This window comes from Herpailurus yagouaroundi, unplaced genomic scaffold, assembly GCF_014898765.1.
Source record: "Herpailurus yagouaroundi ecotype Mexico unplaced genomic scaffold, PumYag 186, whole genome shotgun sequence".
Lineage (NCBI taxonomy): Eukaryota > Metazoa > Chordata > Mammalia > Carnivora > Felidae > Herpailurus > Herpailurus yagouaroundi.
This window is the reverse complement of record NW_024412417.1, coordinates 15043105-15059825: the sequence shown is the minus strand read 5'-3', so window position 1 is coordinate 15059825 and position 16721 is coordinate 15043105. Positions and strand designations below refer to the sequence as shown.

At 33.5% G+C, this 16721-nt stretch overlaps 1 protein-coding gene across 47 annotated transcripts in view; it reads right to left on the bottom strand.

Moving 5' to 3' along the window:
• Positions 1-16721, bottom strand: part of RIMS2 (regulating synaptic membrane exocytosis 2) — a 617389-nt gene that overhangs the window by 297178 nt on the left and 303490 nt on the right. For 24 of the 47 annotated variants that reach the window (XM_040494185.1, XM_040494187.1, XM_040494223.1 and 21 more), the window contains 5 exons: positions 9560-9627; positions 7628-7747; positions 5056-5155; positions 4125-4248; positions 2110-2156 (listed from right to left, as the gene is read on the bottom strand). In XM_040494185.1, the coding sequence (XP_040350119.1) occupies positions 2110-2156; positions 4125-4248; positions 5056-5155; positions 7628-7747; positions 9560-9627 (459 nt within the window). Of the gene's footprint in view, positions 1-2109; positions 2157-4124; positions 4249-5055; positions 5156-7627; positions 7748-9225; positions 9435-9559; positions 9628-16721 lie in introns of all 47 variants that reach the window. The other 23 variants (XM_040494172.1, XM_040494188.1, XM_040494173.1 and 20 more) reach the window with 1 other exon arrangement.

Genomic DNA, 16721 nt, shown 5'->3' with positions numbered 1-16721 from the left:
CATATGGCAATTAAAACTATTATGAAGAGAAGGATTTATTGAGGAACTAAGAGGATTAATAATTGGGCCTTGGAGAAACCTATTCTTCAACATTTAAAGAATAAAGGATTGATTGTAATTTAATTTGAGAAAGGATCCCTATCTCCTCAGAAACAATTTTAAAATTATAGACTAGGGACTTTTTACATAGCTATAATAAGATAAAAGGTTCCACCCTGCTCATACAATACCTGAGTGATGTTACATAAGTGAATAAGAACTGTACATATTTCATAGGACTTTTGTAAGAAATAAGTGTGATAATGTAGACACAACATCAATCACAATCCTGGGCATCCAGTAAAATGGGAGCAGTGATGATAACGATAATGATATCATATATATAATAATTACCATTATATTAATACAGTTGACCCTTGGGTTGGGGGCTCTAGCCCCTACACAGTCAAAAATCCACAATAACTTTTGACTCTCCCAAAACTTAACTAACAATAGCAGAGAGACAGGGAGAATGAGAATCCCAAGCAGGCTTCACACTGTCAGTGCAGAGCCCCATGTGAGGCTCAATCTCACGAACCATGAGATCTCACCTCAGCCAAAATCAAGAGTCAGACGCTTAACTGACTGAGCCACCAAGGTGGCACTCATAGTATATTCTTAATTATTGTAGAATCCGATCACTTCTCATCACTTTCATCGCTACCACCAATGCCTAAGTCACCAAATGAGATACTAAAGATTTCAATGGACTAAGTATCCAAATAAGACACTAAAGATTAAAATAGTTCCTTCACTGCCCTCTCTGCTTTCACTCTTGACTCATTTAAACTAGTTCCAACATAGTAGCCAGATTTTAAAACACAAATCTCTCCTCAAAACCAACTTATGTAGCTACTGATTGCCCTCAGAGCAAAAGCCCAGAACAAAGTCGTCTTTAGGGAGGCTTATGAAGTCTATGCAATTTGGCTGCCGTTACTCCTCACCCTTCATCCTCCCCCCCCCATTTACTCTGGTGCAGCAACACTGGCCTCCTTCTTTTTCCTAAATGCATCTTAGGCTCTCCTGCCTTAGAGCCATAGCATGACCCAGTCCCATACCTGAAAAGCATTTTCCCCAGAGAGCCAGCCACTCTTTCAAATCTTTGCTCCAATCTTCCCTTCTCAGTATGGTCTATCCTGATCATTTCAAATGGCAAGCCTATTCCTCTCTTCTTTTACAATATCCCTTACTCTGCTCTCAATCAATCAAGAAACAGTTCATTGGAAAAAATCCATTTGTTTAACATCTGAAATAGCACTCAGACACAAGTAATAAAAAGCGTTTATGAATTTAACATTACTTAAACTTATGTCTCTTGTTCCTTCACCACCCTGATGTTAAGTCAGAAATTACTATCCCATTTCTAAAAATATAAATTAGAATATTATTCACTAGATTACCCCAAATATTCCCCTCACTTACTGAGAGTTAGTTTACAAAATAGTACATTTTAGGGCTCCTGGGTGGCTCAGGCAAAAGTGACTGACTTCGACTCAGGTCATGATCTCACAGTTCGTCAGCTTGAGCCCCTCTTCAGCTGAGCTCGAGCCCTGCTTTGGGTGAACGTGAACCCTGGGTGAGCTCCACTTCTCTCTCTCTCCGCCCCTTGTGGCATTCATTCTCTCTCTCGCTCTCTCTCTGCTCCTCACTCACCTGTGCGCCGCACCCTCCCCCCCCCAAAAAAGTAGTGAATTTTAAAATTAGAAGAAATGGAGGAAGAAAGGGCTCTCTCTTTTAGGAGAGATGGGTATGTTCATTATTTTTATTGTGATGATGGTTTCATCTGTATGTCAACACTTACCTCCTTGTGCACTTAGGTGCAATTTATGGCAGTATACCTTAATAAAGCTATCTAAAAATATGTAGTATTTAAGATAGTGTGATTAAAAAAAACTCAAAATATTATAGAATTTTGTACTTTATCTCACAATAACATGAAATAATGCTAAATTTTTTCATTTGTATATGACTATATATTTGATAACAAGATTATTATATTTCTTAGTTTGTGTTAATTGATTAAATACTTGAATGACATTATTATTTTCTTCTAATATAAATGAAACTTACTAGACTCCAGTTGCGCATGTGTGGTATCAGGTATTCTAGGGATATCTCTGAAATGATAGAATAAGAAAACAAGAAATTGTTTCAACAACTAATGCAACTGCTATTTTGACTATTATCGACCGACATATAACAGCAGAGTATAAAATGAACAAAATTGTGCATTACATAAATAAGAAAAAACAAGCTGTGGTACTTTATTGCTAATAAAAACATTCTGAGCTAACCCCAATTATTTAAAAAGGAATAGTCACATGCACTTAGAGCAGATTTATAAAAACACATACTTTATTTTCTATGTGCTACACTACCTGATTATCCATGCTAATAAATTTTTGAATTCAAGATAAGTTTTATGATAAATATATTTGAATTCTATTCTATTCTTTATTCAGTAACATTGAAATGCAAATAAAATATAACTAAAAGAAATATTTAAAGATTCAGATTGTGACTGAAATTTTTACTGAAATGGAATGCAATAACTCCATTGAGAAAAAATGCAGCCATGGTTTTCACTGGGACTTAAAAATTGTAACTGCACTTACACCAAAAATGTGCACGTTTTTTGTTTGAGATTTACCAGGAGAGGTAGATTTTAAAGGTTAAGATCATTCAGAAAAGTACATAAAAGAATATTAAAGATAGTAAACAAAAATATGATTAGAAGATCCTTCAATACCAACAAATAGATTCGATTAATACACTAAGCTAATACATTGCAGTTTTATCATATTACAAAACTATGAAAAGACAAAATGAAAAATAGATACAATGTCGTGTGCCAGATTCACTACTGTGAATGTGAGCAGTGAATAAAACTTTTTCAATAAATAAAGTTGAATTGAATAAAAAGTTTTCAATAAAACTACGTTAGCAATGTAGAGTCATTTTCCCCAACATAAAAAGAGTGCAAAATAATATACTTCAAATATTTCCTAAATGAATGAAAACGAGGCATTAGTGCTCTACAACAAAAAACAATATCTATAGCCTCCACCCTCAAATACTCTTAACCCCAGCTTGTATTTAATGTTTTGCTGCTGTCAGTGTATATATATATTTTTTATTGCTTTTATTTAGCTACAAGTATATCTTTTACATTGGCTTAGAATATAAGCTTCTGTAAAGGAAACATTGCTGATATTTAATGAGTGATTTTCATAATATAAGCACAAAGGATGATTATTTATTGCCAACTTTTGGAAACCATTAATTTCATCTATAAGTAAAACTTACAAAAGGAGTACTTTGGTATTTGATTTTTTTTTTTGGTCTGTTTCCTTAAAGATGTCATTTTGCTCCTTCCACTGTTCCTTCTGTTTAGGAATAGTGTGCCCTTAGGCCCTCTCTTTCCTATGTTGAAATCTCCATTTTGAAAAAATACAGAAAATTCATGGACCCTCATTTTCACAATGTAGAGGACCACAGTTCATGAAACTTTCCTTCTAAAAGTAATTGTTACTGGAGCAGCTGGGTGGCTCGGTAGGTCAAGCATCTGACTCCTGATTTTGGTTCAGGTCGTGATCTCACAGTTCATGAGACGGAGCTCTGTGCTGGGCTCTGCGCTGACAGTGTGGAGTCTGCTCGGGATTCTCTCTCTCTCTGTTCCTCCCCCACTTGTGCTCTCTCTCCCTCTCTCTCTCTCTCAAATTAAACATTTTTTAAAAATGGAAAAAAAAAAGTTTTTTAAATAAAATTCTTAAAAAGAAATAAAAGTAACAGTTACTGAAGTCTCCTTCTCCCACCATGCCTTTGGTCATCTGTCAAGCCACTAAGACAATAAGAATAATAAACACCTAAATATTTCTTCTTCTTTTCTAATGAACTGTGTATTCTAGCATGATAAGATAAAGTGATGTCATGATTTTTGGTGCGCTGTTTTAATAAAAATGAAAAGAAGCATTGTCCTCAAAATAATAATTTTTATGGAACAACCAGGTAATTTGCACACTACAGATTGTTTAATGGTAGTCAATTTTATAAGGCACATGTAGAAAGTGCACAGACCAACTCACCCAATAGGTCTTGAAACAACAAGCTCCACTTGTGGTTCAGGTTTGGACTCCAGAATGATGTTATATACTTCTTCAAATGTGGCTCCTTGCAAGAACCTTCCATTCCATTCTAATACTTCATCACCTATAGTACATTCCAGTAATGATAATCTTAGAAAGAAAAACTAATCCCATAAAATACACTTGAAACAAAAGCAATCTTAAACTGTAATGAACTCCATAGAATACAATCACCCTTATGGAGTAAGACCTACTGACAACCGTTGTGCATTGGCATCAAATTTGATGATGAGATGATTAGTATTTTTACCCAAAAGGACAAAGGGATTGAGGAATAAAATTACATAAAAGCTATCTCTGTGGTTTCTTAATGAGAGTCTAACTCCAGAAACTATCTAATTGTGGAAACTATTAAACTCTGTTACCTCTTTGAAAACTTTATGATTATATTCTAAGGTTTTCAATATATATGCAACAAAGCACCTTATCTAAAGTTTCTTATAAAAAGCTTAACGCTTAACATCTTATCACATCTTCTCTAAGGCATTCAAGGATCTCTCCAATAGTATCCATTACGAAAGAGATAAGGAGTAACACATTTTAGGAAATATGTATTTATCCCTGAAGTTTGTTTCCTAAACTGTTGGAATTTTTTTCAAAAGAAAAATTAAGGCTTACAAGAAGCTAAATAATACTAGATACACAATAAGAGTATCCATCAGCAAAAAAATTATATCAGTAAATATAAAAATCTTTTTATCTAATGTGACTCCAGAAACAATAGTTATACTTCCATTAATGAATAAAGTTTAAATATCTAAGTTAAAGAAGCCTTTGTTTTTGGTCAAATCACTTCCAAATGAGGATAACTTTTTTATAACTACTTGAGTTTAACAGTTTAAATATAAAAAAATCAAAGATAGAAACCTACCTGGTCTAAGATGTCCTACAGTATCAGCTAAACTTCCTTTTTTTACTTTGGTAATAAATGCACAAAGCCGACCTGATTCAGTCATCTTTCCTCCTACAACCTGTTTAAAAGAGGAAAGTGTTTAAAACAGGCATACTGTTCAAAGGAACATAGTTGCAGATTCAAGTAAAAAATAACTAGACAATTTGTAGCTTTTAAAACTATAATATTCTAAAAATAATTTTTAAATAATATACTGTTATTATTAGGAACTAAACACATGTGAACTATTCTCACATGTTCTAAAATTTTCACAATTTAATCTATTATTTGTAAAAAATATTGCATACCTTAGAAAAAATTGAATAATTTGTAATTTCTGTCTTAAAGAATAATTTTTATCATTTCTAAAAACATTCTATTACAGTACTATATAGTTATATTAACATTTCCTTTTTTTTAAGTTTATATATTTTGAGAGAGACAGAGAGAGAAAGAGAGAGAGACAGTGTGAGGGGGGTGCGCAGAGAGTCAGGGAGAGAATCCAAAGCAGGCCCCAAACTGTCAGTCAAGAGCCTGACATGGGGCTCAATCTCCTAAACCATGAGATCATGACCTGAGCCGATATCAAGAGTTGGACACTAAACCAACTGAGCTACCCAGGAGCCCCTATATTAACATTTCTAGTTGTAGATTTCAAATATCATGATCATATAAATATTTGTTACTTTGATGACAAGTATGATAATCTACTAAAATTTCATTAGTTAGTAATATTTTAGGCACATTGGTAATGTATATAATGATGATGGATTTTTTTCTGAGAAAATTACAAAGTGTACTGAATCTCATTTGAATTCATGTAAACTTTAAACCATTGGCATCCCAATTTTTTTTCTACTTTTATGTTGTTATTTACATATATCTGTTAGAAAAAGGAAAAAAAATGTCAGCAATAATGCTGTGGAGTCATATGTGTACCTGTAAGACTGGCCTCTTACAAAAATTAATGCTTCTGATCAACTACCATTCAATCACTATATCACCTTTATAGCATGTTAAACAAACAGCGGTAATTAATTTCATTAACTAGTTATTTTTTTTCTCTAAATTGAGTGAATGATACCTGAATTTTAAAATCACTGACTTATTGCATGTATTTAATCCCAAGTTGCAATGATTCACACCCAGGTGCAGTTCAGTTAATATTAACTGAAGATTCCTATGTTTCATTCTGAAAATTAAATGTATAGGTATTATGGGCCAACATCCTTATGTTACCATTTTTAAACTTCCTTGGCTTGATAACCTTCAATAGTAATAATCACCTACACTATCATTATTGCTGAAATCGTACAGTGTGCCTGGCACTGTGCTAAATGCTTGTGTAGTGCTTTATTTAAGCTTATGATAACAACTCAATAAGCATTATTATCTCCATTTTACCGATGAGGAATCTGAGGCTAAGAGAAGGTTAGCTGGCCAATGTCATGTTGCTAATAACTGCTATAACCAGGAATCAAGCCAAGACTTCCTAAACTCTACTCTTCACTGTTCTAACACCGTTGGACAGATCTGGATTTAAATCCCACCTTCATCATCATCTTTGTGACCGTGGGCAAGTTATGACACCTGTCTAAGCCTGTTTCTCATCTGGTGTGTTAAATAACACAATAGAAGTAAGACACTCAGATGAGTGTCAGCTCCATGGCAGTCACCCAATAAATGTTAGTTGGGCAATTCCACTTACACCCAAAGTTTTCTAATAATTCACTGTATTCTATGGGACAACTTCTGTGGCAACTGCTTAACTCTAACAACCATTTACTCTTTTTTTTCATTTCAGTTTTTGTCATACAGATGCACGTGCGCACGCGCGCGCACACACACACAAACACACACACACACACACACACACACACACACACACACACACACACAAATAACCCCACAGAGCTCTATTTGATCTACTTACCAAATAACTATCTGGTATTTTATAGTCGAATATATATCAAGATTTATATTAAAACTCTTAGCATACGTATTTTTGAGTTTCCAGACTTTAAACGGTATTCTCTTCCTCATACACACGCATACTCACAAACCCACACACACATTGTGCTACCCTTACACAAAAATTATATTCCAATTGTTAAAAAACAAAATTCAACCAAGTAAATTTGAAGATCTAATTGGCTTTACTAAACAATTCATGAATCGGGCAGCATCCCATCCAGCAAGCAGAGGAGAGCTCTACTGAGCTCAACAAAAGAAAAGTTTCCAGAGGCAGAGAAAGGGCATTAAAAAAATAGGAAAAAGGAATTCATTAGCAAAGAATGTATTTTGAAGACTCTTCTAAAAGAGGGTCTAACAATAAATTTTTAGTATCGACCAGGAAATTCCACGTTGACTGGATAAAAAATATTACTTGGAACATGCACAAGTTTTGGTTAATGAGTGCAAATGCTTGGGAATTCTTGAAAATTGGGGAAAAACACTAAGTATAGGTTGGAAAGAGTTATTATACCTTTTGCTTTTCTCATAAATCTACAAAGGAGTGGAGAGCCAAAACCTCATATGTTTCATCACATACCTTCAAGCCAAGCATTGCTCCTGAATCTCGAGGTACGCTTCCATCTTTTAGACGCTTATTTAACAAAATACGACCAATTAAACGATCTCCATCTTTAGATGGCTGCCACGTCACAGGGTGCTGACATATTGCATCAACAAACAAAGAAATTAATGTTCTTTTTCGATAAAGGACCCCTTGTTGTACAATCTCTCTGAACTCCTGATTATCAAAGTGTTATGATTACACAAACCAGTTTGTATTCAAAACATTGATCAAAAGCACATACTACATTATGCTTGTAAGGTCAAGATTTTTCAAAATCCAATTATTTCAAATTCTAACAGAGCCCTCACACATTACTGCAGTTATATCGTTCTATAAAATCTGAGAAATGTTGAAAACACATGCAAACTATCCACGCGCTGAAGATTAATTACAAATGGACAAGACAAAAAAGATGGATTGAAATTCTATGTAGCTAAACTCATTTAGAAATGATATTTTAATCTTCAAACGCTTTTGGAAGACTCTGAAAGACTTAATTACAGTTAAAGTTAAAAGCTAAAGTTATATTAAAACATCAAATTTGAACCTATGATGAGGGCTTCCTTGAAACAGGTTTCTAGGTTAAAACTGTAACAATACACAAGCCCCCGTAACTTTTCAGTTGAATATGCATGAGAGGAAACAGGCCAGATTCAAAGGTGAGGCTAGTTTATAGTGCTCAGTTTTTGTAGGTTCATTGATTCTTTCAGGTCTTTGATCCATTTAGTAAATTAACTTTGTTGGCTAACTCAGTGGTATCCACTGTGAAGCAGCTTGAAAATGTTAGGAGTTTATCTCTTTGTCAGGGAAGAACCAAACCCTTTACGAATCATGACACCATCCACTATGAATTATATGTCAAATAACAAAGTAAATGATTTGTGTAATCACAGTTTCACAGTTATCTAAAAGTAACATGCACATCTTCATGCAGAATTTGCAGGCAAAAGACAAGTTCCAATCAATCACATCTATATGGTAAAAAGATTTCAAAAGTCTCACTACACTAAAAGCAAAAATAATAAATACCAAAGCAGATGGCAATGGTTCTAGTACTAATTAATACTACATTAAAATGCTATGACAATAAAACAAAAGAGCAAAATGACAGTGAAAGGGAAAAAAGAAAAACAACTTTTTCTGTGCAAACAGACCCAATTATCTCCCTTTTGCCTGGGATTGAAACTATTAATAATTTAATTTTCATCCCAAGGAAAACATATGCAAGCAATCAAATAAGCCAATCCAAAAATTCTTCATATTTGTGGTTTATAAAAACATCACAAAGTTCTCTCATGCGACCGTAGACAAAGCATTCCTTCGATCCTAATTTTTTATTTCATTTACTTATTTTTTGGTATGCCGTCAAACAACAAAAACAGCAAAACAAGCGAGAAGTATTTTGGTTTGTTTGTTTGTTTTGGTTTTGTTTTTCTTTTCTGCACCTTAAGAAATGCTACATTGACCCTTGAAATGCCCTGTCCTTTTATTATGTTCTGTTTGAATGAGTGACAGAGAGCAAACGAAGACCAAATGAGCAGGTTAAAAGGCAGGCTCCACAATCTCAGTACCTTATCACTATGGCTATGCTCCTCGTTAAGGGTTGTGCTACTACAGGTATCTACCCCAGAGTCCTTAATCTGAGGCTCAGACCATTCCAAATCCTCTTCCAAAGAGTGGCCACCAAAGTACATCATTTTCTTTTGTCTCTCAGACCTGGTGTTAGAGTCCGACAAAACTGCCTGCTCACTAGTTTTTCTTTTTCCCTTTTGACTGTCCCCTACAGGTGTGGGATAAAAAGAAAAAAAAAAAAGATACAAAAAAGAAAACATGCAAAGGTGTAAATCAAAAAGGAAAAGTGAAATGAAAAACGAAAATTAAATAGTAAGGCTCCACATGTCTCACCAAAGACATTGGGGATGCCTCACTGCTATGCCAAGACGTATGGTCCAACCAGTTGTAATCCATGTCTCCTGTGAGAGTCAGACAGACAAAGAGTGCAGTAAAGGAGACAGCGAAAGAAAGGACAGACAAAGACATTATAAACATTGTTAACTGTGTGATCCTCTCTGGTTTCAAGAACTTTGTCTGCAGCACTCACTATATATACCAAAAGAAAGCTAAGATTCCAAATGAGTAAAATTTATAGAATGCAGAATATAAAGTTTATGTACTCTAGATGGATCCTATAGGGCCAAAGTTCTGCAAGAAGAGAAAAGGCTAATAATAATAAACAGGAATAGAAATGAAAAAAATTATATATTCCAAAAAAGAAAAAAACTATCCACTGTGTCTGTTACTCAGGCTATTTTTTTTTTTCCATGCTGGCCTATAGACATGAGCAAAGATTAAGGAACATTTTAAAAATTAGACAGTGGTTTGCCAATAACCACTACAACAAAAAGCCAAGTAATTAAATGTTGTTCTGGAATGTAGTATGATATTCTTTATAATGTTGAAACCTCCTAAAAAACTTTGGGTGGCTTAAAAAAAGAAGAATTGGTTACACAAAAGATTAGTTTTGTAAGAAAATGACAAAACAGAGTCACTCAATTTCTATTAGGAAAAATAAAATAAATCTTTATTTAAATATCATGAATAATTTAAAATTACTTTGAAATAACTTTTCAACTTTTTTGCAGAAATTGCACCATAAAAAGTAAATTTTCTTTTAAAATAATTTTGTCACACAACTTATGTAACTGGCAACTAAGAAAGGTTTTCCATTTCCCAAATGTAGGTGCTTCTCATTTGCCTTACATTTGAAAAAAAAAAGGTATTTTTAGTCTATATGTGCACATATATCTTTTTAAGCCCTAGATGTACTTTCTCTTACTTAAAAATATTTACTAAACACCTTCCATTTGCTATGTATTGTGCTAAGCTCTAGCATAAGGAGTAAAACAATGAGACATAGAACAGAGTGGAGATAAACACAATAAATAAATCATGAGTGTCATACAGGAGAGTATAATACATGCAAAGGACAGAACTCTCAACACACCATGAAAGAGTATGATAGGATCTAATTTAGATTTTGGGCTCAGCAAACACCTCAGAAGAAGGGATGTTTAAAACGAGAAATGAAATATGTGGCCTCAAGGACAAGTAGGGGGACAGGCAGATGGAAAGTGGAAGAAAGAGCATGCTAGGAAGAAACAACTTGGAACTCCAGTGTGTCTGAACCAAAAAGATGCTAAGTGAGGTGAGGCAGCACAAACCAGCTTAGAGAGGGCTTTTCATGCTTATTAGAGATTATGACTGCCATTCACTGAAGGATTTTGAGCAAGATGGTGACATGAACTGATTTACATTTTAAAAAGATAAATGTAAGTACTAACTCCAGATTGGGTGGAAAGACACCAAGAGTTAATAGGCATTTGCAATATTCCATTGGGCAGGTAATTACGGCTTAAACAAAGGTGATGGCAATGGATAAGGTAGGGGAAGAGGGAACTGAGAGATGTTTCGGATTTAGATATAAGAGTATTCAGAAAGACTGAAGAGAGGCACCTGGCTGGCTTAGTCAGTGGAGCATGACACTTTGGATGTTGGGGGCATGAGTTGGAGCCCCATGTTGGGTGTAGAGATTATGTAAAAAAAAAAAAAAAATTAAGAAACACTAATGAGTCAAGGATAACTCCCAGGTTTCTGGCAATAATAACTGAATGGAAGGAAAGACTACGAAATGGAAAAAACTGGAGAAAAGCATTTTTTATTAGAAAGGGGTAGGAAGGAATTACTCTATTTCACAGAATCTAAAATGTCATTGACTATAGAATTCATAGATATTAAAATGGTAAAAATATACATCTTGGAATTTATGATGATAATGGATTTTGGATATATTATTCAAAATAACCATAAATCATTCAAGTGAGCATATAAAAATTCAATTTGTTAAGTTGTAACAGAGAAGGGTCTGAGCTGCAGACATAAATTATGTACATAATTAGTACATGATTACTAGTACACAGATTGGAGTAAGTAGATCATTTAGGAACAGAATGGAAAGTAAGGTATAAAGAGGATCCCGACTGAATTCTAAAATTTAGAGTTTGATTTGAGAGAAAGAGAAGCTGAGAAAGAGCATGCAAGAAAGAAAAGGAGGCAGGGACATGAAGTTCTGCAAACCAAATAGGAGAGAGTTTCCTCAGCAGGAGGAGAAAGCAACTATGGTGAATGGTTTCTATACAGTCGATAAGGAACGGAAAAGTGTGCATTTGATTTGGCGACATGAAGATCGGGAAGGATGTTAGAGAAAGCACTTTGGGTAGAATGATGAAAATTAAAATCTGTTGAAGTAACTAAAGAATCAAAGGGAGACGAGGCAGTAGAAAAATTGTGTAGACGAATAGTTCCCAGAGTGAAATCCTCTAAACAGCATTATCAACATCATCTAGGAACTTGTTAACAAATGCAAATTCTTGGGCACCAATCAAGACTTAATTAATCAGGAATTCTGTAGATAAGGCCTAGGAATCTGTTTCTTAATAACCTACCAGGTGATGATGATCTCAATAATGTATGAGAACCACTGGAGATAATTTTCTTAAGAAGTTTATTTGTGAAGGATGATAAAATTGTGCTACCTAATATACACAAAATTCACTTCGTAGGGGAAAAATGCTCTTTAATCTATGAAATAGAGAAGGGCTTCCCAATCTTTCCCATGGCACAAATCAACAATTATAATTTTATGGCTACCCAAAGAGCTGAAAGTATTTCTTTTCCAGAAAACCCTTTCAAAATACAATACTGCTTGACACAAAGCACTGATAGATCTCCAAACTGGGTTAAATAAAGTGTGGAAACCATAAATGAAAATTCTTGTCTGGTTTATGTGAAGGTGTGAGAACCCAGCTCACATTGTCTCTTTCTCTCAAGGCCTGCAACCCGCCAAAAAACACAAATGAAGTTCTTTCCTTAGTAAATAAAGTATACAAGCTGCTTAACCATTTGAAACCAAAGCAAAAATATTTGATTGGCAAAAAAAAAAAAAAAAAAAAAAAGAAAAGAAAAAAGTGTCATATGATAGGCTCAGTAAACATTTGTTGAAGGAGTAAAAATTAGTACTATTTAAGAATTAAATACAGTAATCAAGGAGTGCCTGGGTGGCTCAGGCGCTTAAGCGTTGGACTTTGGCTCAGGTCATGATCTCTCAGTTCGTTGGTTCGAGCCCCATGTTGGGCTCTGTGCTAACAGCTCAGAGCCTGGAGCCTGCTTCAGATTCTGTGTCTCCCTCTCTCTCTGCTCCTCCCCTGCTTGCTCACTCTCTCTCAAAAATATACATTAAAAAAATTAAATAAATAAACAAGCAGTAATCAATGTAAATCATATATGAAATAGTCCTAAACTACTAGGACTATGAGTATTTAGATAATAATATTTATCAATTAATATTCTTATTTTGTATAGCTTCAAAGAACAGAACTAAGATAATAAAATATTCTTCCCTCAGTAACAGTACAAAAATATATTGCTGGGCTTTCCAGTTCTAGAACAAGAAACAGAAGACACAAGAAAGTACCTAATGGAATTTTAGAACTGAAAAAGAACTGAAATTTAAAAAGCAAATGGATAAGCTCAAGTACAGAATACAGAAAACAGAGGAACAATTCAATTAACTTGAAAATAGAATCACAGAAATCACCCAGTTTGAAAACACATAAAATAGGCTAAAAAAATAAAATAAGAAAGTAAAATAGAAAAAAATAAAATAGAAAAAAAATATAATAGAAAAAATAAACAAAAAATAAACAAAATAAAATAAGCAAGGTCTTAGAGGCTTGAGGGATTATAACAAAAGATCTATGATTCATGTCATTGTAGTCTCAGAAGAAGAAAAAGAAGCTAAAATGGAAAAAGTATTTGAAGAAATAGAGAGTGAAAAATTCCCAAATTTGTAAAATGTGTAAGCTAAGCCTGATTCAAAAAAACTACATAAATCCCCAAACAAGAAATACACAAAGAAATCTGTACCAAGACTTACCAGAATCAAACTAAAAACTAAAGACAAATGGTCTTGCAAGGAGCAAGAGAAAAACAACACCTTACTTAAAGAGGGAAAACAATTTGAATGACAGTAGATTTCTGATCAGAAACCTTGGAGGCCAGAAGAAAATGGAACAATATTTTTAATTGTTGAAATACAAGAATGTCAACTCTGAATTCTAAATATGGTAAATTATGTCTCAGAAATGAATGAGAAATAAAGACATTCTCAGACAAAAGAAAACTAAGAGGATTTGTTACCAGCAGACCTAAAAGATGACTAAAGAAAGTTCTAGAAACAAAAATAAACAAAAAAAGAAGAAGAAGAAGGAACCTGAAATACTGAGAAGGAATAAAGAATATAATAAGCAAAAATATGGGTAAATACAATAGACTTCCCTTTTCCTCTTGAACTTTCTAAATTATATTTGGTGTTTGAAGCAAAAGGGTACATTGTTTGATGTGCTTTTGACATATATGGAAGAAATATGTAAGAAAATTACATTAGAAACAGGGAAAGGGAAAGGAACTTAAAGTATGTAAGGTTTCTACACACCACTCCAGTAAAATGTAAACACCAGTAGGATGTGATAAGTTGTGCATATATATTAGAACAGCCACACACACACACACACACACATCTTTGCAAAGAAATACACTCAAAAAACATTACAGATGAATCAAAATGCAATTCTTAAAAAAATGTTCAAATAATCCATTGGAAGGCAAGAAAAAACAGAAACAAAAATCAGAGGGAACAAAATACAAAAAAGAAAATGGCAAACAACAAAAGAAATGCAGACCAATATCCCTTATGAACAGAGAAACACTTAACAAAATATTAGCAAATACAATTCAGCAATATATAATAACTATTATGCACTCTGACCAAATGGGGTTTATTGCTGGAAGGCAAGCCTGGTTGAATATTGAAAATCAATGCAACCTGTTAGATTCACAAATTAATAGAGAAAAATCACATTGATGCAGAAAAAACATGATTAAAAAAAAAAAAAACCTCTCGAAAAACAAGGAATAGATAGAGGAGAACTTGCTCAAATAAATAAAGGACATTGACCAAAAAAAAAAAAAAAAAAAAAAAAATATTGCTAAGATCGTACTTAATGGTAAAAGGCTGAACTCTTTATATGAAGAGAAATTTCACCAAAAAGGATACCTTTATTTGTAGTAAGGATAAATATGTAGCCAAAAAGTAGAAACAACCAAAATATCTTTCAATAGGCAAATGACCAAATTGTGGCAAATTCATACCATTGAATATTAGTCAGTAATAAAAAGGAAAAAACTATTGATACATACAACATAGATGGACCTCAAGGGCAATATGCAGAATGGTGGGAAAAAAAAGGTCACAAAATGTTACATACCATATGATTTCATTCACACAATATTCTTTGAATGATAAAATTATAGAGATGAAAAATAAATCAGTGCTTTGCAGAGGTTAGGGATGAGCAGGGGGAGGAAGAAAATGTTACTATAAAGGGGTAGCATAACAAAGACCTTTGTTACAGTACAGTAGTTCTGTATCTTTATAATAGCAGGGGTTTATAAATCCATATATGTGATGTCATAAAACTATATAAACTATATAAGTTGATGTCAATTTCTTGGTTTTGATATTGTACTATACTTATACAAGATGTAATCATTGAAAGAAACTGGGTGAAGGGCACATGGGGTTTCTGTGTGCTACCTTTGCAACTTTTTATAATTCAAAGAAAAGGCTGTAGTACCATTTGTCAGCATAATGTAGAGAAGGTCATTGCTTCAGCTGGAAGTTCCACAAAAAGTGTACTAAACTCTATGTAACTCTGACATTCAATGATTCTATTAGAGCCAGTTAAACACATTTAAATATGAAACCTGATTTAAAAATGTAATCAAAGACTTACATTTCAGGCTAAGATTTTCTCCTTCACTTACCTCTACTGTAAAATACAAACTAATCCAATACTGTGTGTGTTTATGTGTATGTGTGTGTTGTGCGTTGAATACTCAGAGAAAACAGTTCAGATATTCCATTTATTACATGTTTTCTAAGTCCTTAAGTGAATAAAAGAGTTTATTAACTATTTATGTCATTGTTTTCATTACTTTAGATTAACAGAGGTTTTGCAATTAAATCATATATTATATAAAAATATTCTGCAACATCCTTATTTTTAACTTTAACCACACTTTAAGGAAACAGCATGTTGCGACAGAAAGAGTTTTATAGCTAGAGCCATGAAACCTATGTTAAAGTATTGGTTTCACTCCTTATTAAATTTATGACTTGGGCAAGTCAAGTAATACATTAGGCCTCATTTCCTCATCTGTATAAAAAGAGATTAACTGTGATATATCACAGATTGTTGAGAGGTTTAAATATGATAATGGTCATGAAAGTTCTTTGCAAATTGTAGAGTTACCCCAATTTGATGGTATTATCATTTTCATCATTATTAACATGAAATAATCAACTTCCATTCTAAAATAGACAGGGAATATTCATCTATAATCTTTTATTTTTCCTCTCATTTCTTTTCCTAATTTTCTACCCTTCTCTTTAACTTGTCAAACTATATATGTTGGCATTTCCCAACATGGAACACGGATTCTGCAAAATGTTAATAGGTTGAGTGATATAAAGATCCTCTAGTCAAATAAATATGGAAAACTCTGGATTAAATGCAATTAAATAAGATTTCTTGAGTGAAGGATTTTTCAGATAGCAATGACAATATGCTTTTTTACAAGGATTATATAACATATAATTTCCACAAAGTTAATTGGAACACTAACCTTTCTCATGGAACAAGTGTTTGAGGAGCTGTATTTTGAGACACAATGCTGAAACCTGCCTGAAGGGTTATTTTTCTTCATAAGTAGGCATTAAAACTGATAATAAGGCATAAGTGTATTCCCCCCTAAGGACAATGTTCAGTATTAAAGGAGACTCAAAACCCAAGAGAAAGAAAGAAAGAAAGAAAGAAAGAAAGAAAGAAAGAAAGAAAGAAAGAAAGGAAGGAAGGAAGGAAGGAAGGAAGGAAGGAAGGAAGGAAGGAAG